Source organism: Pongo abelii, chromosome 8, assembly GCF_028885655.2.
Source record: "Pongo abelii isolate AG06213 chromosome 8, NHGRI_mPonAbe1-v2.0_pri, whole genome shotgun sequence".
Taxonomy (NCBI): Eukaryota; Metazoa; Chordata; class Mammalia; order Primates; family Hominidae; genus Pongo; species Pongo abelii.
In genome coordinates this window covers 102,032,222-102,060,159 of record NC_071993.2, presented here as the reverse complement: position 1 = coordinate 102,060,159, position 27,938 = coordinate 102,032,222, and the positions used below count along the sequence as shown (strand labels likewise).

General features: G+C 38.8%; 1 protein-coding gene and 1 long non-coding RNA gene across 4 annotated transcripts in view; one reads left to right on the top strand and one right to left on the bottom strand.

Moving 5' to 3' along the window:
• Positions 1-27,938, top strand: part of LOC100449185 (cytochrome P450 2C31-like) — a 77,489-nt gene that overhangs the window by 26,975 nt on the left and 22,576 nt on the right. Inside the window, 1 exon segment of the mRNA XM_063727673.1 lies at positions 27,643-27,805. Coding sequence (XP_063583743.1) covers positions 27,643-27,805 — 163 coding nt within the window.
• On the bottom strand, positions 1,161-10,806 carry LOC129048327 (uncharacterized). 3 transcript variants are annotated; one of them, XR_008510571.2, is made up of 5 exons: positions 6,252-6,557; positions 4,774-4,896; positions 3,003-3,112; positions 1,587-1,702; positions 1,161-1,358 (listed from the first exon to the last, which is right to left on the bottom strand). It is a non-coding gene; the product is annotated as an uncharacterized LOC129048327 (long non-coding RNA). The 3 variants fall into 3 exon arrangements; XR_008510569.2 differs by lacking the exons at positions 1,587-1,702; positions 6,252-6,557 and adding an exon at positions 10,465-10,806; XR_008510570.2 differs by lacking the exon at positions 1,587-1,702 and having other exon boundaries at positions 6,252-6,544.

Below are 27,938 nucleotides of genomic sequence, written 5' to 3'. Positions count from 1 at the left end.
AAACCTAGGCAATACCATTCAGGACATAGGCATGGGCAAGGACTTCATGTCTAAAACACCAAAAGCAATGGCAACAAAAGCCAAAATTGACAAATGGGATCTAATTAAACTAAAGAGCTTCTGCACAGCCAAGGAAACTACCATCAGAGTGAACAGGCAACCTACAAAATGGGAGAAAATTTTTGCAACCTACTCATCTGACAAAGGGCTAATATCCAGAATCTACAATGAACTCCAACAAATTTACAAGAAAAAAACAAACAACCCCATCAAAAAGTGGGCAAAGGACATGAACAGACACTTCTCAAAAGAAGACATTTATGCAGCCAAAAAACACATGAAAAAATGCTCACCATCACTGGCCATCAGAGAAATGCAAATCAAAACCACAATGAGATACCATCTCACACCAGTTAGAATGGTGATCATTAAAAAGTCAGGAAACAACAGGTGCTGGAGAGGATGTGGAGAAATAGGAACACCTTTACACTGTTGGTGGGACTGTAAACTAGTTCAACCCTTGTGGAAGTCAGTGTGGCAATTCCTCAGGGATCTAGAACTAGAAATTCCATTTGACCCAGCCATCCCATTACTGGGTATATACCCAAAGGACTATAAATCATGCTGCTATAAAGACACATGCACACGTATGTTTATTGCGGCATTATTCACAATAGGAAAGACTTGGAACCAAGCCAAATGTCCAACAATGATAGACTGGATTAAGAAAATGTGGCACATATACACCATGGAATACTATGCAGCCATAAAAAATGATGAGTTCACATCCTTTGTAGGGACATGGATGAAATTGGAAATCAGCATTCTCAGTAAACTATCGCAAGAACAAAAAACCAAACACCGCATATTCTCACTCATAGGTGGGAATTGAACAATGAGAACACATGGACACAGGAAGGGGAACATCACACTTCAGGGACTGTTGTGGGGTGGGAGGAGTGGGGAGGGATTGCATTGGGAGATATACCTAATGCTAGATGACAAGTTGGTGGGTGCAGCGCACCAGCATGGCACATGTATACATATGTAACTTACCTGCATGTTGCGCACATGTACCATAGAGCCTAAAGTATAATAATAATAATAATAAAAATAATAATAAAAAAAGAAGAAAAAAACTTTCCTATTTCTCCACAGTATCTGTTGTTTCTTGACTGTTTAATAATCGCCATTCTGACTGGCGTGAGTTGGTGTCTCATTGAGGTTTTCACATGCATTTATCTAATGATCAGTGATGTCGAGCTTTTTTTCATGTTTGTTGGCTGCATAAATATCTTCTTTTGAAGAATGTCTTTTCATGTTCTTTGATGCCGGGCTCTTTTTAACAACCAGGTCTCCTGGGAAGAAATAGAGGGGGAGCTCAGTCCCCTCCGTCCACAGGGTGGGCATTGGTCTATTCATGAGAGATTAACCCCCATCCCCCAAGCACCTTCCAGAAGGCCCCACATCCAAACACTGCCACAATGGGGATTAAACGTCAACATGAGATTTGAAGGGGACAAACTTCCAATAGCAATGTTGATAATGGGTTAAAACATTGGTGGTAATTATTTAACTCCCACTACCAGCTCTGATGACCCACATGCTGCTTGACTCTGCAAGGGCTTAAGCTCATACAATGGCTGATTGTCATCTTGCATTTGAAAATGTCTCTTCACTTTTTTTAGGATGGTCTTTTAATCTAAATGAATGAAGAGATTGATAGCAAATCAGTATTCAGGCTGAAAATCATAATAGTCTTATTTACATGTACACTTCTTCAAAAGAAACTTTCATATTCCTTGAAAGTTCATCTGTAAGATAAAGGAATTGAGTAAACTGTGGTCACATTTGGAAATACATGCATTTTGTTTTCGTTAAAGGCTCTACATGGCAATATCCTAAAAGGCCACAAGATGGCAATCATTCCTTTTAAAGTAGAACTTTGACCTAAATGTCCAGGACTTCCGAGATTTTCTCTTTGGTTCATGAAAACTAGGAAGCAAGACCTTTCTTCATTTTAAACCCATGCTTGTAGTTGGAAAACAAATATTTTGTTTTCCTTTCATGGAAAGATGAAAATCCAAACATACTTGCCTTTAGGAATGTCTACTCATTTGTCTTAGTTTTTCATCTGGAGCAATATGGACAACTTTTTATTTTTCACCTGTAATCTTTCAAATATCTGACTTTATTCTCTGCCGCCTTTGTCTCTTTCTCTCTCTGTTTCTCTGGACCTACACTCAGTTACTTTTACTTCTCAGTATGTAAAAGGGCTTCATGATTCTTAGCACCCTACTTTTTTCTACCAATGTTGAACTGTCTCTAGGCTTTTCAAGCAGCTATGCGTCTGTGCTGATAGCTGTACATACTATGTATAAAGCTTTAGAAGAGTAGCTTCTTATAATATTTTTTTCTTTTGCTTTGCAGAAAGCTTTGGGTTAAATAGGCAGGAAGTGTGAATGGGTATTGTAAGGCCATTGTTAAGTGACTCAGGGTGGGACAATTAATTCAAGTTTGAAGGAAAGGTTGTATGTCTGGTTTTATACATGGTAACTTTTTGGTGACATAAAACTCTTTTGGTGGATATTACTTCAGAGCTTTTCAAAGATAATTTGACCTTGATCTCAAAGATAGACTTACAATATATGCTATGTTGCAAGCAATACATGCTATATTGCAAGCAATACATGCTATATTGCAAGCAATACAACATATTTTCTACCATTTAGCCTCACTCTTTGATTCTGCCTTTCTGCCTGAGTTGTGCTTCCTGTGACGTGATATGCTTGTATAGCTTCTAGAATCATTTTCATTTTAAAGATTAGAGTTTAGGCCAGGGGCAGTCACTTGCATCTGTGTTCCCAGCACTTTGGGAGGTGGAGGTGGGAGAATCACTTGAGCCCAGGAGCTCCAGATAAGCCTGGGCATCATAGTAAGATGCTGTCTGTACAAAAAATAAAAAATTAGCCAAATATGGTGGTGCATGCTGATAGTCTCACCTGCTGGGAAGCTAAGGTGGGAGGATTGCTTGAGCCTGTGAGGTTAAGGCTGCAGTGAGCCATGACAGCACCACTGCACTCCAGCCTGTGTGACAAAGCGAGACTTCCACCTCAAAAATAATAAAAATATCACAGTTATATTAACTTGATGAAGAAATTAACTGAAGACATTAGGACTCTGAGTTCACCAGTAATCCATGTGAGGCCAATATACTATCTTCCTCAGCAATCATTTTATGTTCTTGTCTCTTCCAAGTCTAAAATGTACCTAGACCATCTGTGACATCAAGTGTTTTAACACTGAAGTCCTTCCTAGAGCTCATAATCATCCATCCGGGAAAGACCCTGGTGATTACATAGTCCTATTCTTTATTTTGTAGATGATGAAAGGAATTCTCAGAAATATAAAGCAAAGTTTTAAAGGTTGTTCAGAATCTTAGAACCTAAGCAAAGAAAACAGGGCTATAAACCAAGCCCCCCGGCTCCCTGTGCAGGGTTTTTTTTCACTGTATTCTAGCTGGTTTTCTATCAGGTATTGTGATATTTTCAAATGACTGCCCATACCAGTCAGCATTGACCTAAGGGTCTTGTTGAAATGCTTTCAATTCCATGAGGTTGCCCTCGAGCCAACACTTCAGAGACTCAGTCCTCAGACTAAGTAGCTGACTTTACTCTGGAGAGCAGAAAGCACCACCCAGGAACAAAGCACTTTTTAGGTTTTGGAGATGTAGAAATTTTGCAGTAAGTGACACTGCTCCTATTTAATCGAATTAAGTCTGAGTTTGGATACTCCAAGTAAGGACTTTGGCAGCTTCCATTTAGCTGAGTTAGGAATACTGAAATGATTGGAAGTGTTTGGATCAGAGCCATGTGTCACAATTTTACCCTGTGCTGACCTGACATGCCTTGGATTTTGCATAATTAGTAATTAACGGAGTAATCTTTGAGAAATCATTTAACTACTGTGCTACATGGTTTCTTCATCTGGAGTTGAATTTCATGCTATCTTAGGAACTTTCTCATTTCTATGATATTGATTCTATTTCCAGAGTCATCTTATAGAAATAGAAACAGCACTGACAAATGTGTGCTGTGTAGAGGGTTCCAGATTTCCTTTACATCTCTGCTTATCTGCCAATTGTGTATCCCCTAGTGAGTCCCTATAAATGTATTGTCCCTAGGCAGATTCCCTTTGTCCAGTCATTTCTTCTCAAATTTATCATTCTTCATCTAAATACCATAAAAGCATCTTGCTTTGGCCACTTCTTTGGACTTTGCTCTGTTATGAAGATTTCCACATACATGTAAAATGAATAAAGTTTTTATGCATTTTCTCTTGTTAGTCGGCTTGGTGTCAATTTGGTTTCTAGATTCAGCTGAAGATCTCATATATGAGCACAAAGGGGAAGTTGTAGGGGATCTCTGTTAGTCCTTTGAATCTGGCACCAAATATGGGGTTCTTTCACTTGCTGGAACAGTGCTTGCTCCAGAACTACTGTAGCTGAGATCCTGGACCTATGAAACAAGGCTAGCAAAAGTTATACCCTCTGTAATATTGCCACTTACTACCAGTTCCTTTCTGATCCAGTCAGACATAAGAGGCCTCTAACTGGAACCAAGCCCATTAATTATTGAATCCAGCCCAATCCTGCACCCAGTCCAGTTTCTGTCATGACTTCTAAACCCAGTTTCAATCAGAACTTTACTTGAAGAAACTTGGAGAGCTCAAAATACAAGTCTGTGGAGCTTCAGAATCCAAAAGATAACTTACTATGATCCCCAGTTGCTGTAAGAGAGCAGTGAACACATTGGGACTGGCAGGTACCTCGCTTGGTCACTTGGTGCTCCTGGGGGTCACTGGAAGCTCTACTTTAAATCCCACTTCTGACATGATCTGATAAAAGATAATGCATAGTCCAATTAAATTAAACAGTTTAATTGAGCAAAAAACAATTCATGAATCGAGAAGTCTCCCAAGCCAGAGAAGGCTCAGAGACACCAGTGCAGCCATGTGGTGGAAGAAGATTTATAGACAGAAAAAGAAAACTGCATTCAGAAAATGGAAGTGAGGTAGAGAAACAGCTGAATTGGTTACAGCTTGGCATTTAGCTTATTTGAACATGGTTGAACAGTTGGCCCCCTTTGATTGGCCAAACTCAGTGATTGGCAGAGAAGTAGGTTACAGTCCGTTTGCATCTCCATTTATGTTATAGTTCACTATGTACAGAGAAAACCTTTAGGCTGAGCTTAAAATATGTAAGGAGGCAGCTTTAGGCTAAACTTGATTTAACAGTGTGATTTCCTCAGAGGAATTATCTCCACTTGTCACTTCTGATTCTACTCAAGCTGTTGGAGTCTGTGGGAAACCTATTTCATTGCACATATCTCAAACCACCCCAATATCCTTATGCCTTTTTTTTTTTTGAGACAGAGTCTTGCTCTATCACTCAGGTTGGAGTGCAGTGGCATGATCTTGACTCACTGCAACCTCTGCCTCCCGGGTTCAAGCGATTCTCCTGCCTCAGCCCCCTGAGTAGCTGGGACTACAGATGTGTGCCACCATGCCTCACTAATTTTTGTGTATTTTTAGTAGAGATGGGATTTCACCATGTTAGCCAGGATGGTCTCAATCTCCTGAACTCATGATCTGCCCCCATCAGTCTCTCAACCCTTATGCCCTTTTAACACGCACCATGCCTTTCTACTTCCTAACTTCTCACCAATAAACTTTTTAGGTAGAGACTTGTTATGTACATTTAATGCCATTATAAAATGTAATAAGGAAGTAATTTCTATTTTTCTACATTTAGACAAAATGTCAAACTTCTTACTCTCTCTCTTGGAAACCCATCTTGATTTATTCCTCCAAAGAGGATACAATCTTAAAAGATATTCCAGCTAGTCTCTGGGCTTCACATGCAAATGAATTTGGACTGGTACTGAGTATAAAAGTATAAAACCTGTAGACATTACATGAAAAAAGAATATACCATTCCCATCAGTAGTTCAGTACTCCCTCTATTGAGATGCGGAGTGAGGAATCAAACCTGAAATAGACTCCCTTTTACAGCAGGGTGTACTTATTTTTACCACTTCACTCAGTAACACTCCAATCTTACCATTAACTAAAGAAAGGAAATTTGACTGAGATAGAAATAACGTCTATCAATTTGTACAAGAACTAAGAATCATAAATCCTTTGTAATTCCCTGCCACTCTGTTATCCCCAGTCCAGCTACTTATTTTTACCTCACTTTCTGCTAATGCAGTCTGTTTCACAGAAATTGACCTCTGCTTGTCTTTCTTTTGGATTCCTTTGCCCCTTGACTCACGGTGTCTCTTTGTGTTTACATTTAGAGGGAGTCAATTAACTTTGACTCCATACCTCAGGGATATTTTGAGTTGTCCTTAATAGTCTCTGAAATCCCTGTGGTTGACTTGGAACCTGTAGCCTTTACCCAAATATCCACCTTTGTGCAGTATGTTGATGACTTTTGCTTTGTAGCCAAACTAAACAGGGTGCTCTTACAGACTCTCTTCTTCTCCTAAAGCACTAACTGAATGAGGTCATAAAGCCTCCAGATCTATACTTCAATTGATGCAAGCAACTGTTACTTAGTTAGGACATAAAATGTCTTAGGGCATGGAAAAGATCATCTCAAAATGATCTGAATCAATTTTGTCCATCCCTTTCTCCAAAGTAAAGAAAGCAGCTCAATAAATTTCTAGGGGCAGCTGGCTATTGCTAGCGATGGATTCCTAATTTTGCTACTCTTCCTAAAGCACTAGATGGCCTCCTCCCAGGTACCATACCAGAGCCCAATCTGTGGCCCTCTGAGGCATTAGCTTCCTGTGCAGCCTGAAAATTAGGGTTGTTCATTTCTCCTGTTTTTGGCTTGTCTGATTTTGAGAAATCTTTTCACCTACAGTCAAGAAAATAATGGGATTGCTTCAGGTACTCTAGGGCAACCCTTTGCCTCTCAGATACACCCTTTAGTACATTTATCATACCAGTTGGATCCTGTGGCAGCACTTGCATACAGTAGTAGTAGCTGCTGTCCTATTTGATAAGGCCAGGACTCTTACATTAGGCTACTCCATTCATCTCTGTGTTTCCCATACTGTATCTCCTCTCTTAAAAACTCATAAGACACAACATCTCTCTACATGGAGACATACCACCTATGAGCAAGCTCTATTAACCCATTCCTCCATCAACTTAAATTGTTGTAACATTTTAAATCCTGCTACACTCTTACCCCTCTCTGATGTTTGAGAGCCTCTTTGCATTCTACATGATTGCCTCACAGCTAAAGAAATGGTTTCAAAGCCGCAAGAGCATCTCTCAGACACTGCTTTAGAAATCCAGACATCCTTCTATTAAAATTCTACCATGAATTTACAGATGCAGACAACTCTATTCTAAACTTTTTAAGAAAAGTTAAAGAACTAGAATATCTAACACATTTTAGAAAAGTAGAAAGGGGGAGGCCTATTTTATATCAAGTCTCATGATAATCAAGACAGAGTGGTGTTGGCAACAGACACACATATCAATAGAACAGAACAGAGAACCTAAAAGTAGACCACAGAAATATACCCAACTGATTTCTGAGAAACAGTAAAAGCAAATTGTGGTGGGCTAAAAATGGCCTCCCAAATGGCATCCCTGGGACTTCCTTACCCCCCAGAGCCTGTGATTGTGTTACCTTACTTGGCAAAAGGGACTTTTCAAATGTGATTAAGATTCTCAAGATGGGGAGATGAGCTTAGATTATCCAGGTGGGCCCAATGTAATCCTGAGTGTCCTCCAAAGAAGAAATCGGTAGACTTAAAGTTCAAAGAGAAAGTGATGTAAGGATGGGAGTAGAGAAGGGAATGTGAAAATGGAAACAGAGACTGGAGTTATGTAACCATGTGCTAAGGAACGTGGGCAGCTGTGAAAAGCTGGAAAAGAGAAGCAACAGATAGATATCCCCTTATAACTTCCAAAAGGAATGAAGCACTGATGATGCCTTGATTTTAGTCCCATGAGGTCCATTCCAGACTTCTGACTTTAAGAAATGTAAGGCAATAAATTTGTGTTGTTTTATGCCAGAAAGTTTGTGGTAATTCAATACAGCAGCCTTAACAATGTAATATACAATTTAATAGATGAATGATAGTCTTTTCAAGCAATGTTGAAGCTCCTGGACATCAATAGGCAAAACAAAAGGAAACTCAACCTAAACCTCACACCTTATACAATAATGGATCCACAGACTTAAATGTAAAATATAAGACTGTAAACTTTTGGGGGAAAAAAAAAAAAACAGGAGAAAAGTCTTCAGACTCTAGGGTGAGGCAAAGAGTTCTTAGAGCTGATATGGAAAAGCATAATCCATAAAAGGAAAAAACTGGATAAACTGGACCTCATTAAATTATGGGAAAACTGATAAACTGGGTTTCATCAAAAGTAAAAACTTTCATGGCCTGCTGACATTTATAGACATGGCTCAATTCACTCTCTAGCCCCAGGTCAAACCATTTGACTCGAAGGGGCTTAAAAGTTGCCCTTTACGCGGTGGCTCGTGCCCGTAATCCCAGCACTTTGGGAGGCCATGGCGGGTGGATCATGAGGTCGGGAGATCAAGACCATCCTGGCTAACACGGTGAAACCCTGTCTCTACTAAAAATACAAAAAATTAGCTGGGCGTGGTGGCGGGTGCCTGTAGTCCCAGCTACTCGGGAGGCTGAGGCAGGAGAATGGCATGAACCCTGGAGATGGAGCTTGCAATGAGCCGAGATCGTGCCACTGCACTCCAGCCTGGGTGACAGAGTGAGACTCTACCTCAAAAAAAAAAAAGTTGCCCTTTATAATGGTTATGGCTGTCACTCACCTGCAGTTTGTTCAAGTATTTTTCTGAGCCTGGTGTAATTACAGTGATATTCTGTGGCCTGGGGAATAATGCTGGTGGAAACATTCTCTGAAATTATATGCACCCAGCACATTTATGAAAACAAAAAGTGGTTTTCAGGAAGGCCCTTGGAGAGTGCCTCATGAATTTGTTCAGGCTCAGAAAACTCCAAAATATGATGCTTTGACAGGTGAACTGAAGAAAGAGCCTCAAGGTCTCTATGACCTTCCTCTTCACATTGTCCCTCAATCCAATCCTCTGTTACTCCAACAGCACAGGATAATCTGTTCCCTGCAGTTTGCTTACTTACCTAGAAACTAGACCCCAAAGAGGAACACATTTGCCTTGGATATCTTCCCTAAAATTTTATTAACCAAAGAAGATTAAAATCCATACCACAGGGAAAGACTGAAACAAACACCACAACCAGAGCACAGGCAAACTTCAAACTTTGTTTTAAATCATTGTTTCTTCTCATGTCCCACTTAGTTTCCAAACTGAATTTTTCACAGGAATATGTCTTCCTCCTGGGTTCGTTCATTTCCCCCGAAAATAATTTACTCTTACCCCCTACCTCCCCTTACCCTATAAATAATTCAATGGACCTCATTGAATTATTGGGTAATAAGTTCTTTTGCAATACCCTTATACTATGCACTTTAAATAAGTTTTGTATACCTTTTTCTCCTGTTTTTGTCATTTATTTTCAATTTTGTATGCCTTTTTCTCCTGTTTTTTTTTTCTGTTTATTTTCAGCAAATCTTTAGAGGGCACAGCGCAAGCTTTCCCTTCGCTCATACACATTCCTGAAGCCTGGATGCTTGTAGGCGACAGAGAAACACAGCTGCTTGCTGGGGCTGAGATCATTGTTCTTGTCCCAGATAGGAATATTTAGTTAGGTCTCTACCAGATTCCAGTGGAAAACACCTATGAAACAATCCTATGATTTAGGTCCTCTGAGTCTGAAAAAAATATGTGTTCACTCAATACTCAAAGGGACTTGAGAAATGTTCTTCCCTGAACTATACCTGGAATACCTTGTGATTTGGAGAATTCAGAAAGACAAAACAACAGCGTCCCAGATTCCTAACCCCTGATGAGAGGACTTCTCCAGAAACCACAGAAGGCTGAAGAATTCACACAGACAAGCACATCCCAGTGACTCTCAGATAGGAGTTCAGCTCCAGGCTAGCAAACATACCACCTGCCATCTGGGAATGTCCGGGTATAAAGCCTAGTTCCCTCTCTGTATTGTACTTGGCCCGGAACATTCCCTAGAACACAGTAAACTCCTTGTAAATGTTTGTAAATGAATGTGTCACCCTTTGTGAAGGACAGACACTGCCTGCTGTCGTTAGAGCTTCCAGACATTTGCGACTATTAAACTGTGATGCCAATGTTGCCAGCAGGTGTGTTCTGGGCTCAGTATGAGAGCAGGCCTGCCAGACCACATAGCCCATCTTGGTTTATTATTTCTGACTCTGTTCTACCATCTTGTACCCAGGACTCTTTCCACTATAGTCCCTGGTCCAACCCAGCAAAGTAAGGGAAGTCTCTCAGCTTACCCTGCTCCAGTCAAATCTGGATTTCTGGGGGCATCCTTGTAGATCAGGAGGAAAGAAACTAGAGCCTGCAGGCCAACTCTGGTCACAGGTGTGTTTGTAAAGACATTAGGCAGGAATTGTTTTTATATATTTAAGCCATCAGAATAGAAGAACAAGAGGAGGAGAAGGATGAGAAGAGCAACAGCAAGAATAAGAGGAAGGAGAGAAAGGAAGAAGAGGAGGAGAAGAAGAAGGAGGAGGAGGAAAAGAAGAAGGAGGAAGAGGAGAAGAAGGAGGAGGAGGAGGAGGAAAAAGAGGTGGAAGGGGAGGAGGGGGTGGAGAAGAAGAAGAAATGTGCCACTGAGACCGCATGGCCCAAAAGTCTATACATTCACTATCTAGCTCTTGACAGAACAAGTTTGCTTTGTTTCAGATGGTCCTCCATCACAATGGGCCATGGTGCTAAACATGCACACCAGTCACCCTTCTGAGGCTCCAAGCACTCCAACTCGTTTCTTTTCTTTCTTTCTCATAGAGGTTGGTGTGGTTACTGTCTCTTGTAGAGATGGAGAAACTGAGTGACACAGAAGCTAATTCACTTGCTTGAGCTGGTAAGTGGCAGAACCATAATTTAAGCCCAGGCAGCCTGGCTTCAGAGCCCATGCTTTTTAACCATTGCCATTTGCCTCTTGATAGGGTCATGCTAAAACTTTAGGGCCCTCTCACCCTACTGTCTGTTCCTCCTGGGGCTCTTGCTGTAGAAATGGGCTATTTTCTTTCTTCCCATCTAGATTTTGCCCTCTCCTGAAACACAGGCAGTGGGCAGGGTTTTGCACCCCAGCTTCACACTGGCAGGCACACTTCTTAGGGCTGTAGCCTGCCTTAAGATTACTGATTTGCTATGAAGACATGGGTAATGTTCAGGTGTCTCTCTGCGTCTCTTGCCTGCTTGGGAGCCTGGAACCCAGCCTGATCCCACTACCCTGAAAGTTGGATACTTCACCATGAACCAGGCCTAGAGTTGTTAACCTCTTTGAACTGGGCCTGGAGCAGTCCCTATCCTGTCCCTCTGAAACAAACTGGATTCCTGGTGTGTGGGCTTGGGGACAGGGTGGGAGGATGTGCAGTCAGCTCCTGTTCCTGAGCCTTGGTCCCTCTGTAGCCATGTGGCTTGTAACTGAGACCCTCCCACTCTTAGGGGGTAAAGCCTGGAGATTAGAGCACCCCCAAAACAGCATTTGAAGCTTCAGAAAACTGGGGGAAACAAGTAACTCTGAGGCTGAGCAGATAGGAGTGGTGCCTCCATGGTCAATAGGCAGAGTGCAGAGTTGCGACAGGGGTTGAGAGTGGAAAGACAGCTTGATATAGTTTTTATATTTGTCCCTTCTCAAATCCTGTGTTAAATTGTAATCCCTAGTATTGGACGTGGGGCTGGTGGGAGGTGATTGAATATGCGGGCGGATTTCTTACGAATGGTTTAGTAGCATCCCCTTGGTGCCGTCCTCATGATAGTTAGTGAGTTCTTATGAGATCTGGCTGCTTAGAAGTGTGTGGACCCTCACTATCTCTCTTATGCTCTTGCCTTCATCATATAATATGTCTACTCCTCCTTTGCCTTCTACCATGATTGTAAGCTTCCTCAGGCCTCCCCAGAGGCAGAAGCCACTATGTTTCTCCTACAGCTTGGAGAACCATGAGCCAATTAAACCTCCTTTCTTATACCTAGTCTCTGATATTTCTTTATAGCAGTGGAAGAATGGCTTAATGTACTGTTGCTGAGAAAGTTTCTGAAATTTCCCCTTGTTCCCTCCCCACCTCCCCATTGGGGTTGTGAGAAAACTCTCCTTCAGATGGTAGCCCCTTTGCTCTGGGCTGGAAATCACTGTGCAAAGTGTGAAGATAGACCATTTTCTGGCTATGTGTCCTTGGACATGTTACTTAACACTCTGAGCCTCACTAAGGGGTGATAATAGCTACTTGGCAGGATCTTATATTACAAATAATATGGTTCCTGCCATATAGTGGGTACTCAGTATTAAAGTGCCTTCTGCCCCTTCTTCAGTATTTCAGTTCATCCCTTCTGGTTGAAGTACGCTTTCTCTGAGAGATTTTCTTTGTGATGAACGAGCTGGAAGCATGTAACTTCCTACCCAGTATATCCTTACAAATATTGTTTGATTATCTGCTGTCCAGGCCTTCTGATTTGTAGAGATATGCCCTTGAATGCAGAGTCGGCATTGTAGCTTTCTTCTGTGTCATCTGGCAGAAGTGGACTGCTGCACCTCCTGGTGAATTTCTGTGGAACAATTGCTTGCTAACTTTTATAAATCATTACTGTCTAGAAGGCATGTTTCCCACCTATTTTCTTATTAATTTCACAAAAATTATTCCACTTGTCCCTTACAAGAGCGTTATGAGAGAGTCATTGCCTTATCTTACAGGCAGGCATCTCAGCTCAGAGCTGTAGTGAATCAGGCAGGGTTACCCAGCTAATAATTGGTGAACTTGTTATCAATCCAGCCCCTTTCACTCTGAATTCTGTTCTCCACATCATTGCTTATGCTGACAGTGGGTTCACCTAGTATCTGAGTCTGTTTAGGCTGCTCTAATAAAATGCCATAGACTGGGTGACTTCAACAACAGAAATTCATTTTTCACAGTTCTGGAGACTGAGAAGTTCAAGATCAAGGTGCCAGCACATCTGTTCTTGGCAAGGTCTCCCTTCCTGGCTTCTCCCTGTGTGCTTACATGGCCTCCCCTCAGTTATGATGCATAGAACAAGAGAGATGTTAATCTATCCTCTTCTTATAAAGACACTAATCTCATAAGGGCTGCACCCTCATGGCCTCACCTAAACCTAAAAACTTTCAGAAGCCTCCTCTCCAAATACCATTATATTGGGGATTAGGGCTTCAACATTTGAATTTTTTGGGGAAATAAACACTCAGTCCATAGCACCTTTATATATATCCCTTGGTGATGCAGAACTGTGAGCTTCTCTAGGGTCTTCTGAGGAAGGAAGCTTTCAAAGGCACTTTGAAATGCAGAAAGTGTAGGCCAGGAGGCCACTAGGTTAAGACTAGTCAAGAAGGGCCTTTCAAGGACCCAGCCTACACATTGCATTTCTGTCTCTGAATCCTGAAGAAGAAGAACACCAATTAGGGTGTTCTAAGTTCACAGGTCTCTGAGGAAAGACTGTGACAACAAATGTCCTCCTGTCCTTCATGAACCACCTCAGTTTGTGCCTTCTCTTCCTTCTGGAAGCCTTCCCTGACCACTATCCTACACTTCTATGGGAATCACTATTGACCTCATAGCTTCTTATGGACTTCTATATATTCTTAGTTATACTTTCAATTTCCTTTTTTTGTTTCAAAAGAAACTAATAATCACTACAGGGAATTTGAATAAACAAAAATAGATACATAATACTGGTTATCACCCCACTCAAATGTAACCAGTTCATATTTAATGTGCAGTCTTTCAATATGTTAGGTGTGTTTATGTATAATATATAATATATGTATAATTAATATATCATAATATATAAAATATATGTGTGTATACATATTATAATATATGTTTGTGTGTATTTATGTATATATGGAATGTGAACAAATTTTACATGTTTCGTAATTTGGTCTTTTGCTTAAAATTATGTCAGAATATCATTTGTTGCAATGAAATATTCTTCTACAACTCCCCTCACAAGCTACAGAATGGCAGAAAATATCTGAAAACCCCCTGTCTGACAAAGGCCTACTGTCTAGGATAGATAAAAGAAAAACACTCAAAATTCAACAGTAAAAAAATCCAATTAGGAAATGGGCAATGGACTTTAACAGGAATTTCACTAAAGAGTAGGTACATATTTGGCAAATAAGCACATGAAAAGGTGTTCCGCAGCATTAGCCAATAGGGAAATGCAAATTAAAGCCATAATGAGAAACCACTACACACCTATCAGAATAGCTGAAATAAAGATTACAATGCCAAATGCTGGAGAGGATATGGAGAAACTGAGTTACTCACATACTGCTGGTGGAAATGTAAAAAGGTTCAGTGATGACTTGGTCCCTCTGTTCCTCATGACTGTTCCTCATGCTGTAACAAAAATGCCTTAGTAGGTAATTCATACACAACAGAAATTTATTGTTCACAGTTCTGGAGGGTAGAAAGTCCAAGATCAAAGCCCAGAAAATTTGAGTCTGGTGAGAGCCTGGTCTCTGCTTCCAAGATGGTGTCTTGTTACTTCCTCCATGGTGGAAGTAGTGAACAGATCCCTTGTATCTCTTTTCTCAGGTCACTAATCTTATTAATGAGTACTCTGCCTCTTCGACTTATTTGCATCCTAAAGAGATCACCTCTTAATACTATCACATTGGTACTTAAATTTTAACATATGATTTTTTGGGAAGTATATTCAGACCATAGCATTGACTCTGCAAAAACAGTTTGACAGTCTTTGAAGAAACTAAATATGCAACTTCCATACAACCCAGCAATTGTACCCCTGGGTATTTATCCCACAAAATAAAAAGTTGTGTTTCCACAAAAACCTGTGCAGGAATGTTTATAGCAGGTTTATTTGTAATAGCTCAAACTCAGAAACAACCTAGATGTCCTTCAGTGAGTGAATGGTTAAACTAATTGTGGTAAATCTATATCATACTGACCAATGAAAAGTAATGGACTATTGATACAGGCAACACCTTTGAGGAATCACAAAGAATTATGATGAGTAAAACACATTATCCAAGAGATTAGATACTCTATGTTTCCATTTACGTGACATTCTTGAAATGACAAAATTATAGAAGTGGAAACAGATTATGGGTTTTCTAGGGTCTCAGAATAGGGTGGAGGGTGAAGGGGGGCATGGGTGTGGCTATAAAGGGGCTGCATAAGGAATGCTTGTGGTGATGGAATTGTTCTATGTCTTTACCGTATCAATTTAAATGTCCTGATTGTAATTTTGTAGTATAATTTTGCAAGGTGTTGCTACTGAGAGGATCTGGGCAAAGAATACATAAGATTTCTGTGTATTATTTCTGATAACTGTATATAAATATATAATTATCCCCAAAAATTTGGTTAAAAAGTAAGAAAATATGGATTTTTAAGATAATTGAAGTAGGCATGCAAGTAATTTAATAGAAATTTTAAGAATACACAAAATACTAGGTCTCTTGTCTTTACTGCATTACTTAACTAATATAAATACCCTGAGAATAATATATGCATGCCAAACACAGTATTAGCTGCTAACTTGTCATTTTCATTCCCACTTTTGTAATTCTACATCAATTTACTTTGAAATTATGAAATCACTTTCACCCTGAATAGGAGACCCCATGAAAATTAAAACAATAAAAGAAGGCAGAACACTAATTTTGATCTCACAGCCAATAGTTGAAATTTTCAGTGTAGATGGGAAGAGTATGGTGCAGACACTGGCAGCCATGTTCTCAGGTGGGTCCCCAGGTAGGTGAGAAGATTGATAGACACAGTCTGTGGTCCTGAGAAGTGTGTCTGTCTTGATGATAACCACGTCATTTTCTTACAGTCTTCATTTAACATGTACTTATGCCTATACTAGGCCTACTATGATGGCTAATTTTACATCAGCTTGACTTGGCTAAGGCATGCCCAGATAGCTGGTGAAAGGTTATTACTGGGTATCTCTGTGAGGGTATTTCTGAAAAAGATTAGCATTTGGATCATTAGACTGAGTAAAGAATATCTGCCCTCACCAATGTAGATTGGATGATACCCAATCCATTGAGTGCCTGAGTTGGAGCATCCATATTTTCCTGCTCTGGGGCCCTGGAGCTCCTGGTTCTTAGGCTTTTGGACTTGGACTGAATTATACCACTGGATTTTCTGGTTCTCCAGATTACAGAAGCCATATTGTGCCTTTATCTCAGGCTCCTTAATTGTATGAGCAGATTTTCATAAGAAATCTCTCCTTTTTTATCTGCATCTCTCTCTCTCTCTCTCATCTATTATCTGTCATCTCCTGCTGCATTTTATTTCTCTGGAGAACCTTAACTAACATACCTACAAAGAAATTAGACTCCTGGCTAGGTTACCTTCAATGTAGATCCTGCACACCAATATTCCCAGATATTCTTGTTTAAAGATTTTTTGTCATCAACAAGAATAAAGAGGAAGAGATGAGGTCTTCAATTTGTAGTCCAGTTTCTTTGTGAGCTTGGACTGAGGGTTTCAAGAAAAAATAACACTGCTCCCTATACCATTCTAAAAGTTTAATAAACTTTTAGACATTCAATGTTTTTGCATAAGAGAGTTAAAATTTAAAATCAAGTGTTTTCTACTTTATGCTATGCCTAATTTTTTTCAGATTTAAGTGATAAAGAAATCTTACATTGGAGGAAACAAATTCCCTTCAACTAGCACTCTGTGTGACTATACGCAAAGATTTTTGCCTCTCTGAGTCATGATGTTATTGCTCCTAAAACAAGGAAGTAAACAATTTTATTAGAAGATTTCTGGGATCTATTCTAGCTCAATTATTTTTGTTAGTTTTTTTTCTTCTGTGAAGTATAAAAGGGCCAGGCAGATATACCTTCATGAAGATCAAAAAAGCAGAGCCAAAACACAAGTTTCTTAGGCAAAGGTGTTGCAGGAAATTAAGGAACTGGAGAGACCGATCAAGATGCAGGAGAGCTTTTATTTTAGGTGTACACTGGCTCAGTGGACACGCGTCCTGAAAGTCTGAACCTTGAACAAAGAACATGAGTGCCTTTTAAGCATCCTGAAGCAAGAGCTATGTGAAGCAATAAGCAGGCTTACAGAAGTGAGAATAAAGGCTGTTGTTTCACTTTTGCAACATGTTTTACATCTTTGGGAAACTTGGTTTGCAGCTTAACGCTTATCTGTTTTGTGACCCTGCAGCTGTGCAGGGAAGAAATAAAACAGGAGTTTATGGAGCTTACAAAATATATGAAGGGTAGATACGGTTAATGTTTCCTGGGACACACAGTTAGTATTCTTCTTAACTGTAACTTCAGGAGTGGGCTACTTAAATTCTTTTTAGCCTTGGTTAATACAGCAATTCATTGTATGAGCTATTGTTATTTTTCTCACTATTACTATAATTTTTACTATTATTACTTACGCTATTATTCTGTTATTTCCTTAATTTCTTACTTCATCCGTCCTTTTGGTGCTCTATATAAGTGTTGGTTAATAGAGAGCACCACAGTTGTTTATTTCTTCTTGAGTTGGTACATATTCTTCTTGGGGCAAAGCCTGATACTTAGCTAATGCCATTATTTGGGTAGTAGTGTGTCTGGCTATGATTACCTTTTTAGTTGACTGAACACTTCTGATGAGAAAAGGCAGGAAACAAGGGAGTATTAAACAGCCACTTATGATAAGCAAGAACCTTCCTATTAGGGTTTTAAATCTTCTGAAGGCCAAGAACTATCTTCTGAATAGGGAGTTTGGTGACTATCTTGACTAAGTTTGAACTGGAACGTGGGCTAGCTTTTGCATCTTGGCAGTGATTTCTGTGACTAACTTTCTATCTTCATCAATTTCTAGACAACAGTTTGTCAGATTGAACTTTCTACAGACACTTCCTTTTGAGGCTAGGAGGTAATCTAGTGCCAGTTTGTTTTGATATATAGCATTCTTCATCTGCGTGGTTTGTATAGCCAATAGGTCTAAAGCCTTGGCCATATTATTAATGATGATTTTTAATACAGCTTGTAGTCTTATGATGTGGTTGAGCATACAGATTGGTGTACGATATTTTTAGGGCTTATTTTGTGCCTAGGTGGCTGGTCAATACTATTTGATGATTCATTCAGGAGGCTACTTATTATCTTTCTAGTTTTCTATGTCTACATCTTTTTGATGTTTGTGTCTATTCTTGTGATTATGCTTTTTTTTTTAAGTTTTTCTTCTATTTTCATCATAAATTGGATATTCTAAGATTTCCTCTTGCTTTAGAGGAATTAGAAAATAGGATGGCTTGATTATTCTTAATACACATGCCTCTGTCTAGTTAGCCGGCAGTTGCAGATATGCTTGGACTTTACAAATCTAATATAGGTTAGAGGGTGCTTTCTAAGCATTTGGAGCCTCTAGCTGATGCTAAGAGTGGCTTAGAGTAGACAATCGAGAGAAAGGGTTTGGATATGGTAAGTAGGAGTCGTTCTGAGCATTTCTCTATAGAGTTTTATTTTTAGTTTCATTATAATAGTGTTGCCTCGCAGTGGCTCATGCCTGTAATCCCAGCACTTTGGGAGGCCGAGGCGGGTAGATCACAAGGTCAGGAGATCGAGACCACCGTGAAACCCCGTCTCTACTAAAAATACAAAAAATTAGCCGGGCACGGTGGCAGGCACCTGTAGTCCCAGCTACTCGGGAGGCTGAGGCAGGAGAATGGCATGAACTTGGGAGGCGGAGCTTGCAGTGAGCCAAGATTGTGCCACTGCACTCCAGCCTGGGTGACAGAGGGAGACTCAGTTTCAAAAAAAAAAAAAAAAAAAAAGTGTTGGCTTAGGCAGGTAGCCTCATGGAAGGCTGCACCTTTGAACTTTGCTTGACAAATATTTAAGTAGAAGGATAAGGTTCTTTTGTACGTACATGGGACTTAGGTTTTATTTAGAAAGCCTCCTTTTATTGACTTATCATGGATCTTAAACTAATCTCCAGGCACAAGTTCAGGGTCATAGCATACATAAGGCTGGTTATCTCCTGGGTCACAGATGGTGTAGGTGGTTTGGTTCTAAGTACAAATTCTTAAGAGAGCCTTGGTGCATTCATAGTATGTATGGTATAATAAACTTTTAACTACTGTGTTTCTTATCTATGTGGTATGTATGCAATGTGGACATCTTTCTTTAAATTGTATTTCATTTTTCTTAGCCTCAGGCACTGCTATTAGTAAAGCAAAAAAAAAAAAAAAAAGAAAACAAAACAATATTTTTATACTAGACATTGGCAGGTAAGGTTTTTCCTTGGAAAGAAAGACTGGCAATGATAGCACAGTAACAAGTCAATCAACAACACCAAGATAGCAATCAAACTTAAAATTTCTATCTACATTTACTTATCTGATAATGACTCTTTAAGCTTCAGCCATGCATAGACTAGTCAGCTTCTGGGGTGACTAGAGCAGGGCTTCCTGTTTCCTTAAGCTTCTGCCATGCGTGGACGGGTCAGCTTCCGGGGTGACCAGAGCAGTGAAGATTGTCATCTTCACTGGCAACACGATCTCATCACAGGATCAGTCAGGTCGGATGGTCTGGGTCTTGTTGGCTGGTCCACTGGTCCTGGACTGCTGGTTTTAGCCAACTGTGGCAGATTTAAGGCACAATACTTGAAACTTTAACAGCAGTGGGAGTGGGCAAAATTACAGTATGAGGCTCATCTTATATGGGTTTTAGAGTAGTTGGATTCTACTTCTTAACTTAAAGTCCTCAGGTTTGAAAAGGTGTGCTGTGTCTGCCAGACTTATAGGCATTTTTTCTTGCACTTAACTATGAATCTTTTGCATAGCCAGCTTTAAGGTTTGCATCTGCCTTCTTAAAGTTAGTTCTTTTAGTTCCCGTAGGTCAATTTTAACTTGATTTATAATTGGGGGTGACTGGCCGGACAAAATCTCACAGGGTGAATACTTAGTTTGTTTTGTTTGTGGGGGTGCACCTGACTCGGAGGAGAACTATGGGCAAGACTTGATCTTACTTCAGATGAGTTTCTTGATAAAATTTCTTCAGCAGCTGCTTGAGTGTCCGGTTCATGCACTCCACTTTTCCTGAGCTTTGCGGCCGGTGGGCTGTGTGTAACTTCTACTTTATTTTTAATAGTTGAGTTAAATCCTGAACTATTTTAGCTACAAATGCTGGCCTATTGTCTGATCTTAGAGTTAGGGGCAGTTCAAATCTGGGAATAATGTCTCTTAGCAACACTTTGGTCTTGTGCTTTCTCTGTCTGGGTGGGGAAGGCCTTGACTCATCCTGGAAAGGTGCAAATGAACACTAACATGTACTGATAACTTTCTGCTTGGGGCAGTTTGGTGAAGTCTGAAAGCAGGTTTTCACAGGGCATGGCTCCTGTTTCTTGAATTCCTAGGGGCCGGGTAGGCCTTTGTCAAGGGTTGTTCTGAGCACAAGTCAATCACTGCTCACAAACACGAGTGATGGCAGTGAGCCATGGCACATAGAAATGACACCCTAATAATGTCTCTAGTGCTGTCTTTCTTATGTGAGTTCGTTGGTGGAACTCTCTCACAAACCTAGGGGCTACTATCTTAGGTATGGCTAGCTTCTTATTGGAGAACTTCTACTATCTTCCTTCTCTGTAATTCTTATTATCCTGGGCAAACCAAGCCTTTTTATTAGGAGTGTTGCTTGGGGCCTCTGGGAGGGGAATCTCTGGGAGGAGAGGCATAGCTAAGACATCTTTAGAAGGTGGAGTTGTCATTGCAGTCTGCTTTGCCTTTTTGTCTGCTTTTCTGTTTCTTTTAGCCTCTAGTGTTCCTGCCTTCTGGTGCCTTTTTTCAGTGCATTACTGCTCCTTGTTTCTGGACTCATACAGTGTCTAAGAGCTGTAGAATATTTCTTTATACTTTATTTTTTTACTTCCAGCAGTTAAGAATCCTCTTTCTTTGTAAATATCTTCATGAACATGCAGAGTAGCAAAGTATATTTAAAATCTGTGTAAATATTTGCCTTCTGGTCTTTCGCTGGCCACAGAGCTCTTGTCAGAGCTATTAGCTTTGCCTTTTGAGCAGAAGTTCTTGTAGACAAAGACTGCGCCTGTACCAGTTAGTCTAAAGTCACCACGCATATTTTGCTTGGCGGACTTTCTCCAGTATGAAGCTGCTTCCATCAGTAAAATATTCAATGTCCGGGTCCTTGAGGAGCTGATCTGTCAAATCTCTCTGGCTTGAGAACACTTTATTTACTACATTTACACAGAAACGAAGGGGGACCTCCTGGCACTGATTCAATGTGAAGCAAGGTAGCTGGGTTTAGGGTACTTACAGTTTCTAAAGTTATGCAGGGACTTTTACATTAGAGCCCTTGGTATTTGGGTTATTTTCAGATTTGATAACTAATGGTGCCTCTTTAGGTCTATTAAAGTTATAACTCTTATAACTGAGTGTGGTACTTGGATTGTTAGTTGTTGTCTTAAAGTCAGTTTATTAGCTTCCTGTGCCAGCAGAGCAGTGGCAGCTTGTGCTTTAAAACAAGGAGGCCATGTAAGTGCCACAGAATCTAATTGCCTGGATAAGTATGCCACCGGGCGATGCTATGACTTTATAACTTGAATTAGAACTCCTATGGCTGTTCTCTTTCGCTCATGGACATACAAAAGAAAGGCTTAGTTAGATCCGGCAGTCTTAAAGCTGGATTCTGAGTTAAGGCTTCTTTGATTTATTTAAAAGCCTTCTTCTGGTTGGCCTCCTAGAGGAGGGACTCTTTCTTTCCTGTCTTTGTGGCTTTATATAACGGCTTAGCCATGAGGAGAAATTTGGATCTAGATGCAGCAGAAACTTGCTGCCTTTAGGGACTTTTTAAAAATATTTTATAATCTATAATATTTTACAGTTAACTGCAGTCATCTTACTGTTGAAGAGAATACCAGAATGTTTTCCTACCATCTAATTTTAACTTTTTAGCCATTGACCAACTTATCTCCATCTTCAACTTACCTGTCCTTACTTCACCTCCAGTAACCACTCTTAGCTTGTGTGCTTCTATGTATTGATCCTACATATTAGTGAAATCATGTGGTATTTTTCTGTGTCTAGCTTATTTCACTTACTGTGATATCCTCATTTATCCATGTTACAGCAGATGACAGGATTTCATTTTATTTATGGGTGACTAGTATTTCCTTTTCTCTATATACTACATTTATTATTATCTGTTAAGCTAATGTTAAACAGGTTGTTTTTACATCTTTGTTACTGTAAATAGTGCTGCAATAGACATGAAAGTTCAAAATCTCTTTGACATTCTGATTTCATTTCCTTAGAATATATATCCAATAGTGGCATTGCTGGATAATATAGTAGTTCTAATTTTAATTTTTTGAGGAACCTCCATACCCTTTTTCATAATGGCTGTACTACTTTACAGTCCCACCAACAGTATGTAATTGTTCCCTTTTTCTAGATTCTTGCCAATACTGGTTTTCTTTTGTCTTTTTGAAAATAGCCATTCTAATTTGAATGAGTTGGTACTTCATTGTGCTTTGATTTGCATTTCCCTAATTATTAGTGATGTCAGCCATTTTCTTATGTCTTCTTTTGGGAAATGTCTATTCAGGTCTTTTGCCCATTTTAAATCAGGTTATTTAATTTTTCACCGTTGAGGTGTTTAAGTTTCCTGTGTATTCTGGATATAAGTGCCTGATGAGACATATCATTTGCACATATATTTTCCCATTCTGCAGGTTCCTTTTTCACTCTGTTAATAGTTTCTTTGGCTGTGCAAAAGCCTTTTAATTTGATATAATCTCATTTGTTTACTTTTGCTTTTGTTGCTTGTGCTTTTGATATCTTAATTGAAAACTTATTGCAGAGCCCTGTGTTGTGAAGTTCTTCTCCTATGTTTTACTCTTCTAGTTTTACATTCAAGTATTTAATCCATTTTGGGTTGATTTTTGCATATGATAAATAAAGGATCTAGACACATTCTTCTGCATGTTAATATCCAAATTTCCCATCACTCCTTCTTGAAAAGACTGTTTTTTTCCCCAATGTATGTTCTTGGATTTTTTTTCTAAAATCAGTTGATGTAGATATGTAAATTTATTTCTGTGCACTCTGTTTTGTTCCATTGATCTATTCACATTTTTTTAATGCCAGTATCAAGCTGTTTTGTTTGCTGTAACCTTGTAGTATATTTTGAGGTCAGATAGTGTGATGCCTCTAACTTTCATCTTTTTTGGTAAGATTGTTTTGGCTATTTTGGGTATTTTGTGATTCTATATAAACTTTGAGATTGTTTTATCTATTTCTGTGAAGAATGTAATTTGTATTTTGACAGGGATTGTATTACATCTACCGATCAGTTTGGGTACCATGGCCATCTAGCAGTATTAATTCTTCCAGTCCATAAACATGGGATATTTTTGTCATTTATTTGTCTTCTCTTCAATTTCTTTCATCAATGTTTTATAGTTTTTAGTGTAGAGACCTTTCACCTCCTTAGTTAAGTTTATTGGTAGGTATCTTAATTGTATTTATTGTACAAGAAATTGTTTTCTTGATTTCTTTTTTAGATAATTCAGTATTAGCATATAGAAACAGTACTGATTTTGGTATATTGATTTTGTATCTTGCATATTTGCTGAATTTTTTTATGTGTTTCAACAGTATTTTGGTAGAATCTTTATGATTTTTATATATAATATTATGTCATCTGCAAACAGGGACAGTTCGAATGTCTTCTTTCCAATTTGGTTGTCTTTTGTAATTTTTTCCTGCCTAATTGATCTGGCTAGGACTTCCAGTACTACGTTTCATATAAGTGGTGAACATGAGGATCCTTGTCTTTTTCCTGTTACCAGAGGCAAAGCTTCCAGCTTTTCTTCATATAGTATGGTATCAGCTGTGGGCTTGTGATATATGGCCTTTATTGTGTTGAGGTATAAACCTTCTACACATAACTTGTTGAGAGTTTTCATAATAACAGGATATTGAATTTTGTCAAATTTATTGTCTTCAGGTATTGACATGATTGTATGGTTTTTGTCTTTCTTTCTTTTAATATGATGTGTCATATTTATTTTTTTCTATGATTAGTCATCATGGCATCTCTGGGATGAATCCAACATGATCATAGTGAATAATATTTTCAGTGTGTTGTTGGATTTGGTTGTTAGTGTCCTTTGAGGATTTTTTTAAATCTATGTTCATTAGAGATATTGGTCTGTAGTTTGTGTGTATGTATGTGTCCTTGTTGGGTTTTAAAAACAGGTTGTGCTAGCCTTGCAAAATTATTGTGGAAATTTTTTTTCTTTTAATTTCTGAAATAGTTTGAGAAGAGTTTGTATTAGTTGTTCTTTAAATGTTTGGCAGAATTCTGTAGTTAAGGCATCATGTCCTGGGCTTTCCTTTGATGGAATACCTTTTAGTACTGATTTAATTTTCTCACTCTATATTTATTTGTTATAGTTTCTATTTCCTCATAATTTAATATTAGAAGGTTGTATTTCACCAGAAATTTAGCCATTTATTCTATGTTATTAAGTTTATTGATATATGGTTGTTCTTAACAGCTTCTTATGATACTTTGTATTTCTTTACTATCATCTGAAATGTCTCTTTTTTATCTCAGATTTTATTTGAGTCTTCTCACTTTTTACGTTAGTATTCTAGCTGAAAGTTCATCAATTTTCTTCATCTTTTTGGATATTAACTCCATTTTTTGATATTTTGGATTACTTTCAGTCCCTATTGCATTAATTTCAGTGCTGGGGTTTATTGTTTTCTTCTTTCTAGTAATTTTGATTTTATTTTTTCTTGTTTTTGCAGAAGTGAGAGTTATCATTTAGTTATAATTTTAGGTGAAACTTAAGAACTAATCAATACTAAACTGAATTTTTGTTTTTACTTCTACCAGCAGTTTAAGGGGTACTACTAATAAAAAAGAATCAATTGTCTGAAGTTCAGAGTCTTAGTACATAATTTTTGAGAAGCTTGCACTTTGTGTTTATAAAATCTTTAGATTCTTGGCTTCCAACTGCATTTCTCAGAGCACATCAATGGATCTCTTCATCACCCTGGTGATTTGTCTTTCTTGTCTGATTCTTCTTTCTCTGTGGAATGGAAGCTATGCCAAAGGGAAGCTCCCTCCTGGCCCAACTCCTCTCCCCATTGTTGGAAATATTCTACAGTTAAATATTAAGAACATCAGCAAATCTATAAGCATGGTAAGTATGACTAATTTTCTTTTAGTTTTCTGCAATGAATAAGTCAGATAGCCCCATAACTAGAAACATATGGTCCCAGCTACCAAGTTTTAAAGAGATGCCTTTACAGAGAAGTGTCCATTAGACACCTAGATGTGACTGTACAATGTAGACAGATAGAAGAAAATGACATTGGGGAATCCAAAAGAAATGAAGAAATCAGCAAGTCAGAGGCAAATAAGTGTTTACTCCAGAATGGAGGTTTCAACTGGAAAGCAATTATAGACTGTACCATCTAAGAGGAATATGGGGGTTGTCCATTTATATAGGAATTCATTTAGATTATATAAATTGTTTGTCAGATTACTTCATTGGTGAATTAAACAAATAATGCACCAGCAATCTTAGTACAAGAGTACATTTGCATCAGTGAATCAGAAATAGCTTCTGTCAATGAAAACAGTCAAACTGCAAAGTATTGAAGAGATTTTTCTGAGCGAATGTGAGTGACCATGGCCCATGACACAGCCCTCAGGAGACCCTGAGAACATGTGCCCATAGTGGTCAGCGCAGAGTTTGGTTTTACACATTTATACATTTTAGTATATACACATGAGACTCCAGTCAATGCATTTCAGATATACATTGGTTTGGCCCAGAAAGCTGGGACAACTCAAAGCAGTGGGAGAGGGGGTGCTTCCAGGATATAAGCAGATTTTAAAATTTTTGATTGGCAATTGTTGGAAAAAGTTATTGTCAATAGAAAGGAATGTCTAGGTTATGATACGAGATGGTGGGGACCAAAGTTTTATCATGCAGATGAAGCCTCCAGGCAGCAGTCTTCAGAGAGAATAGATTGTAATTTTTTCTTATCAGATGTAACATCTGTGTTAATGTTAAATGCTGGTCAGCTTTTCCTGAATTCCAAAAGGGAAGAGGCCATAATGAGGCATGTTCAATGCTCCCTTCCCATGATGGCCTGAATCAGTCTTTCAGGTTAAATTTGGAGGGACCTGGCATAGAGGAGGAAGTCCATATAATTTCTGGTTGTAAAGGAGTAGGGCGGGCTGGGCGTAGGCTTTGAATATTATTTTTCGTTTTCACTTCTCTCCCCCAAAACCCTGAAAAGAGGACCAAAGTGTTTGTAGTCCAGAGAGTAAGTGAGAATGTGGTACAAGCTGAGAGTAGAGAGGGAATTAGGGCACAGGACATGCAGGCCTTGCATGGATGTAAAGAACACTGGTTTGTCTCATAAGAGCAATGTGATGCCATGAACATACTTAAAGGACAGTCATGTTAACATCTTCCTTGTGAAAAGGTCACTATAGTTTGTAGAATGAATTTTTAGGGCAGCAAAAGGAGTTCTACAATAGACAAATTGAAAGAGTGTAAATCCTATATCATTTAGGAGACCACATAAGCTGGTATTACAGAAAGACAATGCTAAAAGAGGATAGGAGTTTATTTCTATCTCACATAAGGGTCTCTAGGTGCATGCTGGTGACATGCCTCTCTTCCTTGATGTCGTTCAGAGAACCAGTTTTTTTTTTTTTAATCTTTGTAGTTCTAGTATTTTCTGCACCTAGACTATTTTTCTCATTTGCATGGTCACAGTAGGGGCATCTCCCTGCTATTATTTCAACCCATGGGCAGGGGCAGAAATGAAGGGGAAACAATAACCTTTTATGCACCAATGTAGAAATTTAACACAACACTTGTGCTTATATCAGTTCATGGAAACTTACTCACATGGCTGCATCTAGCTTCAAGTGAAGCTGGGAAATATCTATGACCACAGTGCTTTGTTATCATGTATTATAAAAACATGGTAGTGTCTGCTGCTAAAAAGAAATTATGGAGAATGAACAATGAGGGACAATTATTAGACTACACATGAGGCAAATTAGTCAGGCTTCCCTTAACCCAAAGAATAAACACAGATTTACTGTGACTGTAAGAAAAAAGGAGAAAGTTGGTACAATTATTAATTTGGCATAAAAAATTAATAAAATAATAGGAACAAAATGCATAATATAGCCCATGTCATATAGTAGGGGCTGAATAAGAAATAAATATTGAAGCTGATGCTAACACTAATAGCATCAGCTATTGAAGTAATCATAGTTGCTATTCAAATACTTTTTTCTTATGAAATAATTGGTTCTAAAATATTAAATTTTATAATAGGTGGATGAATATTAAAACATATTTTCAGCAAGATTAAAAATATTTCCCTCACTAATCTACATTTAATTTTTGAAATTCACACTTTACATGCATCTGCTATTCTTTTTCCAGCTAGCAAAAGATTATGGCCCTGTGTTCACTGTTTATTTTGGCATGAAGCCCACTGTGGTGTTGCATGGATACAAAGCAATTAAGGAAGCACTGATTGATCAGGGAAAAGAATTTTCTGGCTGAGCGAGTTTTCCAGTGCTAGACAAAATTGCCCAAGGATATGGTATGCTTCCGTTTCGGGTGGGTGTGTGGGTTTGTAAGATGTAAAAGTTGAAAAATTCTAAGAAATTGAGAAATCATAAGTATTCAGAAAAATTTATGAAACACACTTTTCATATTTTCTATATGAGGCTAAG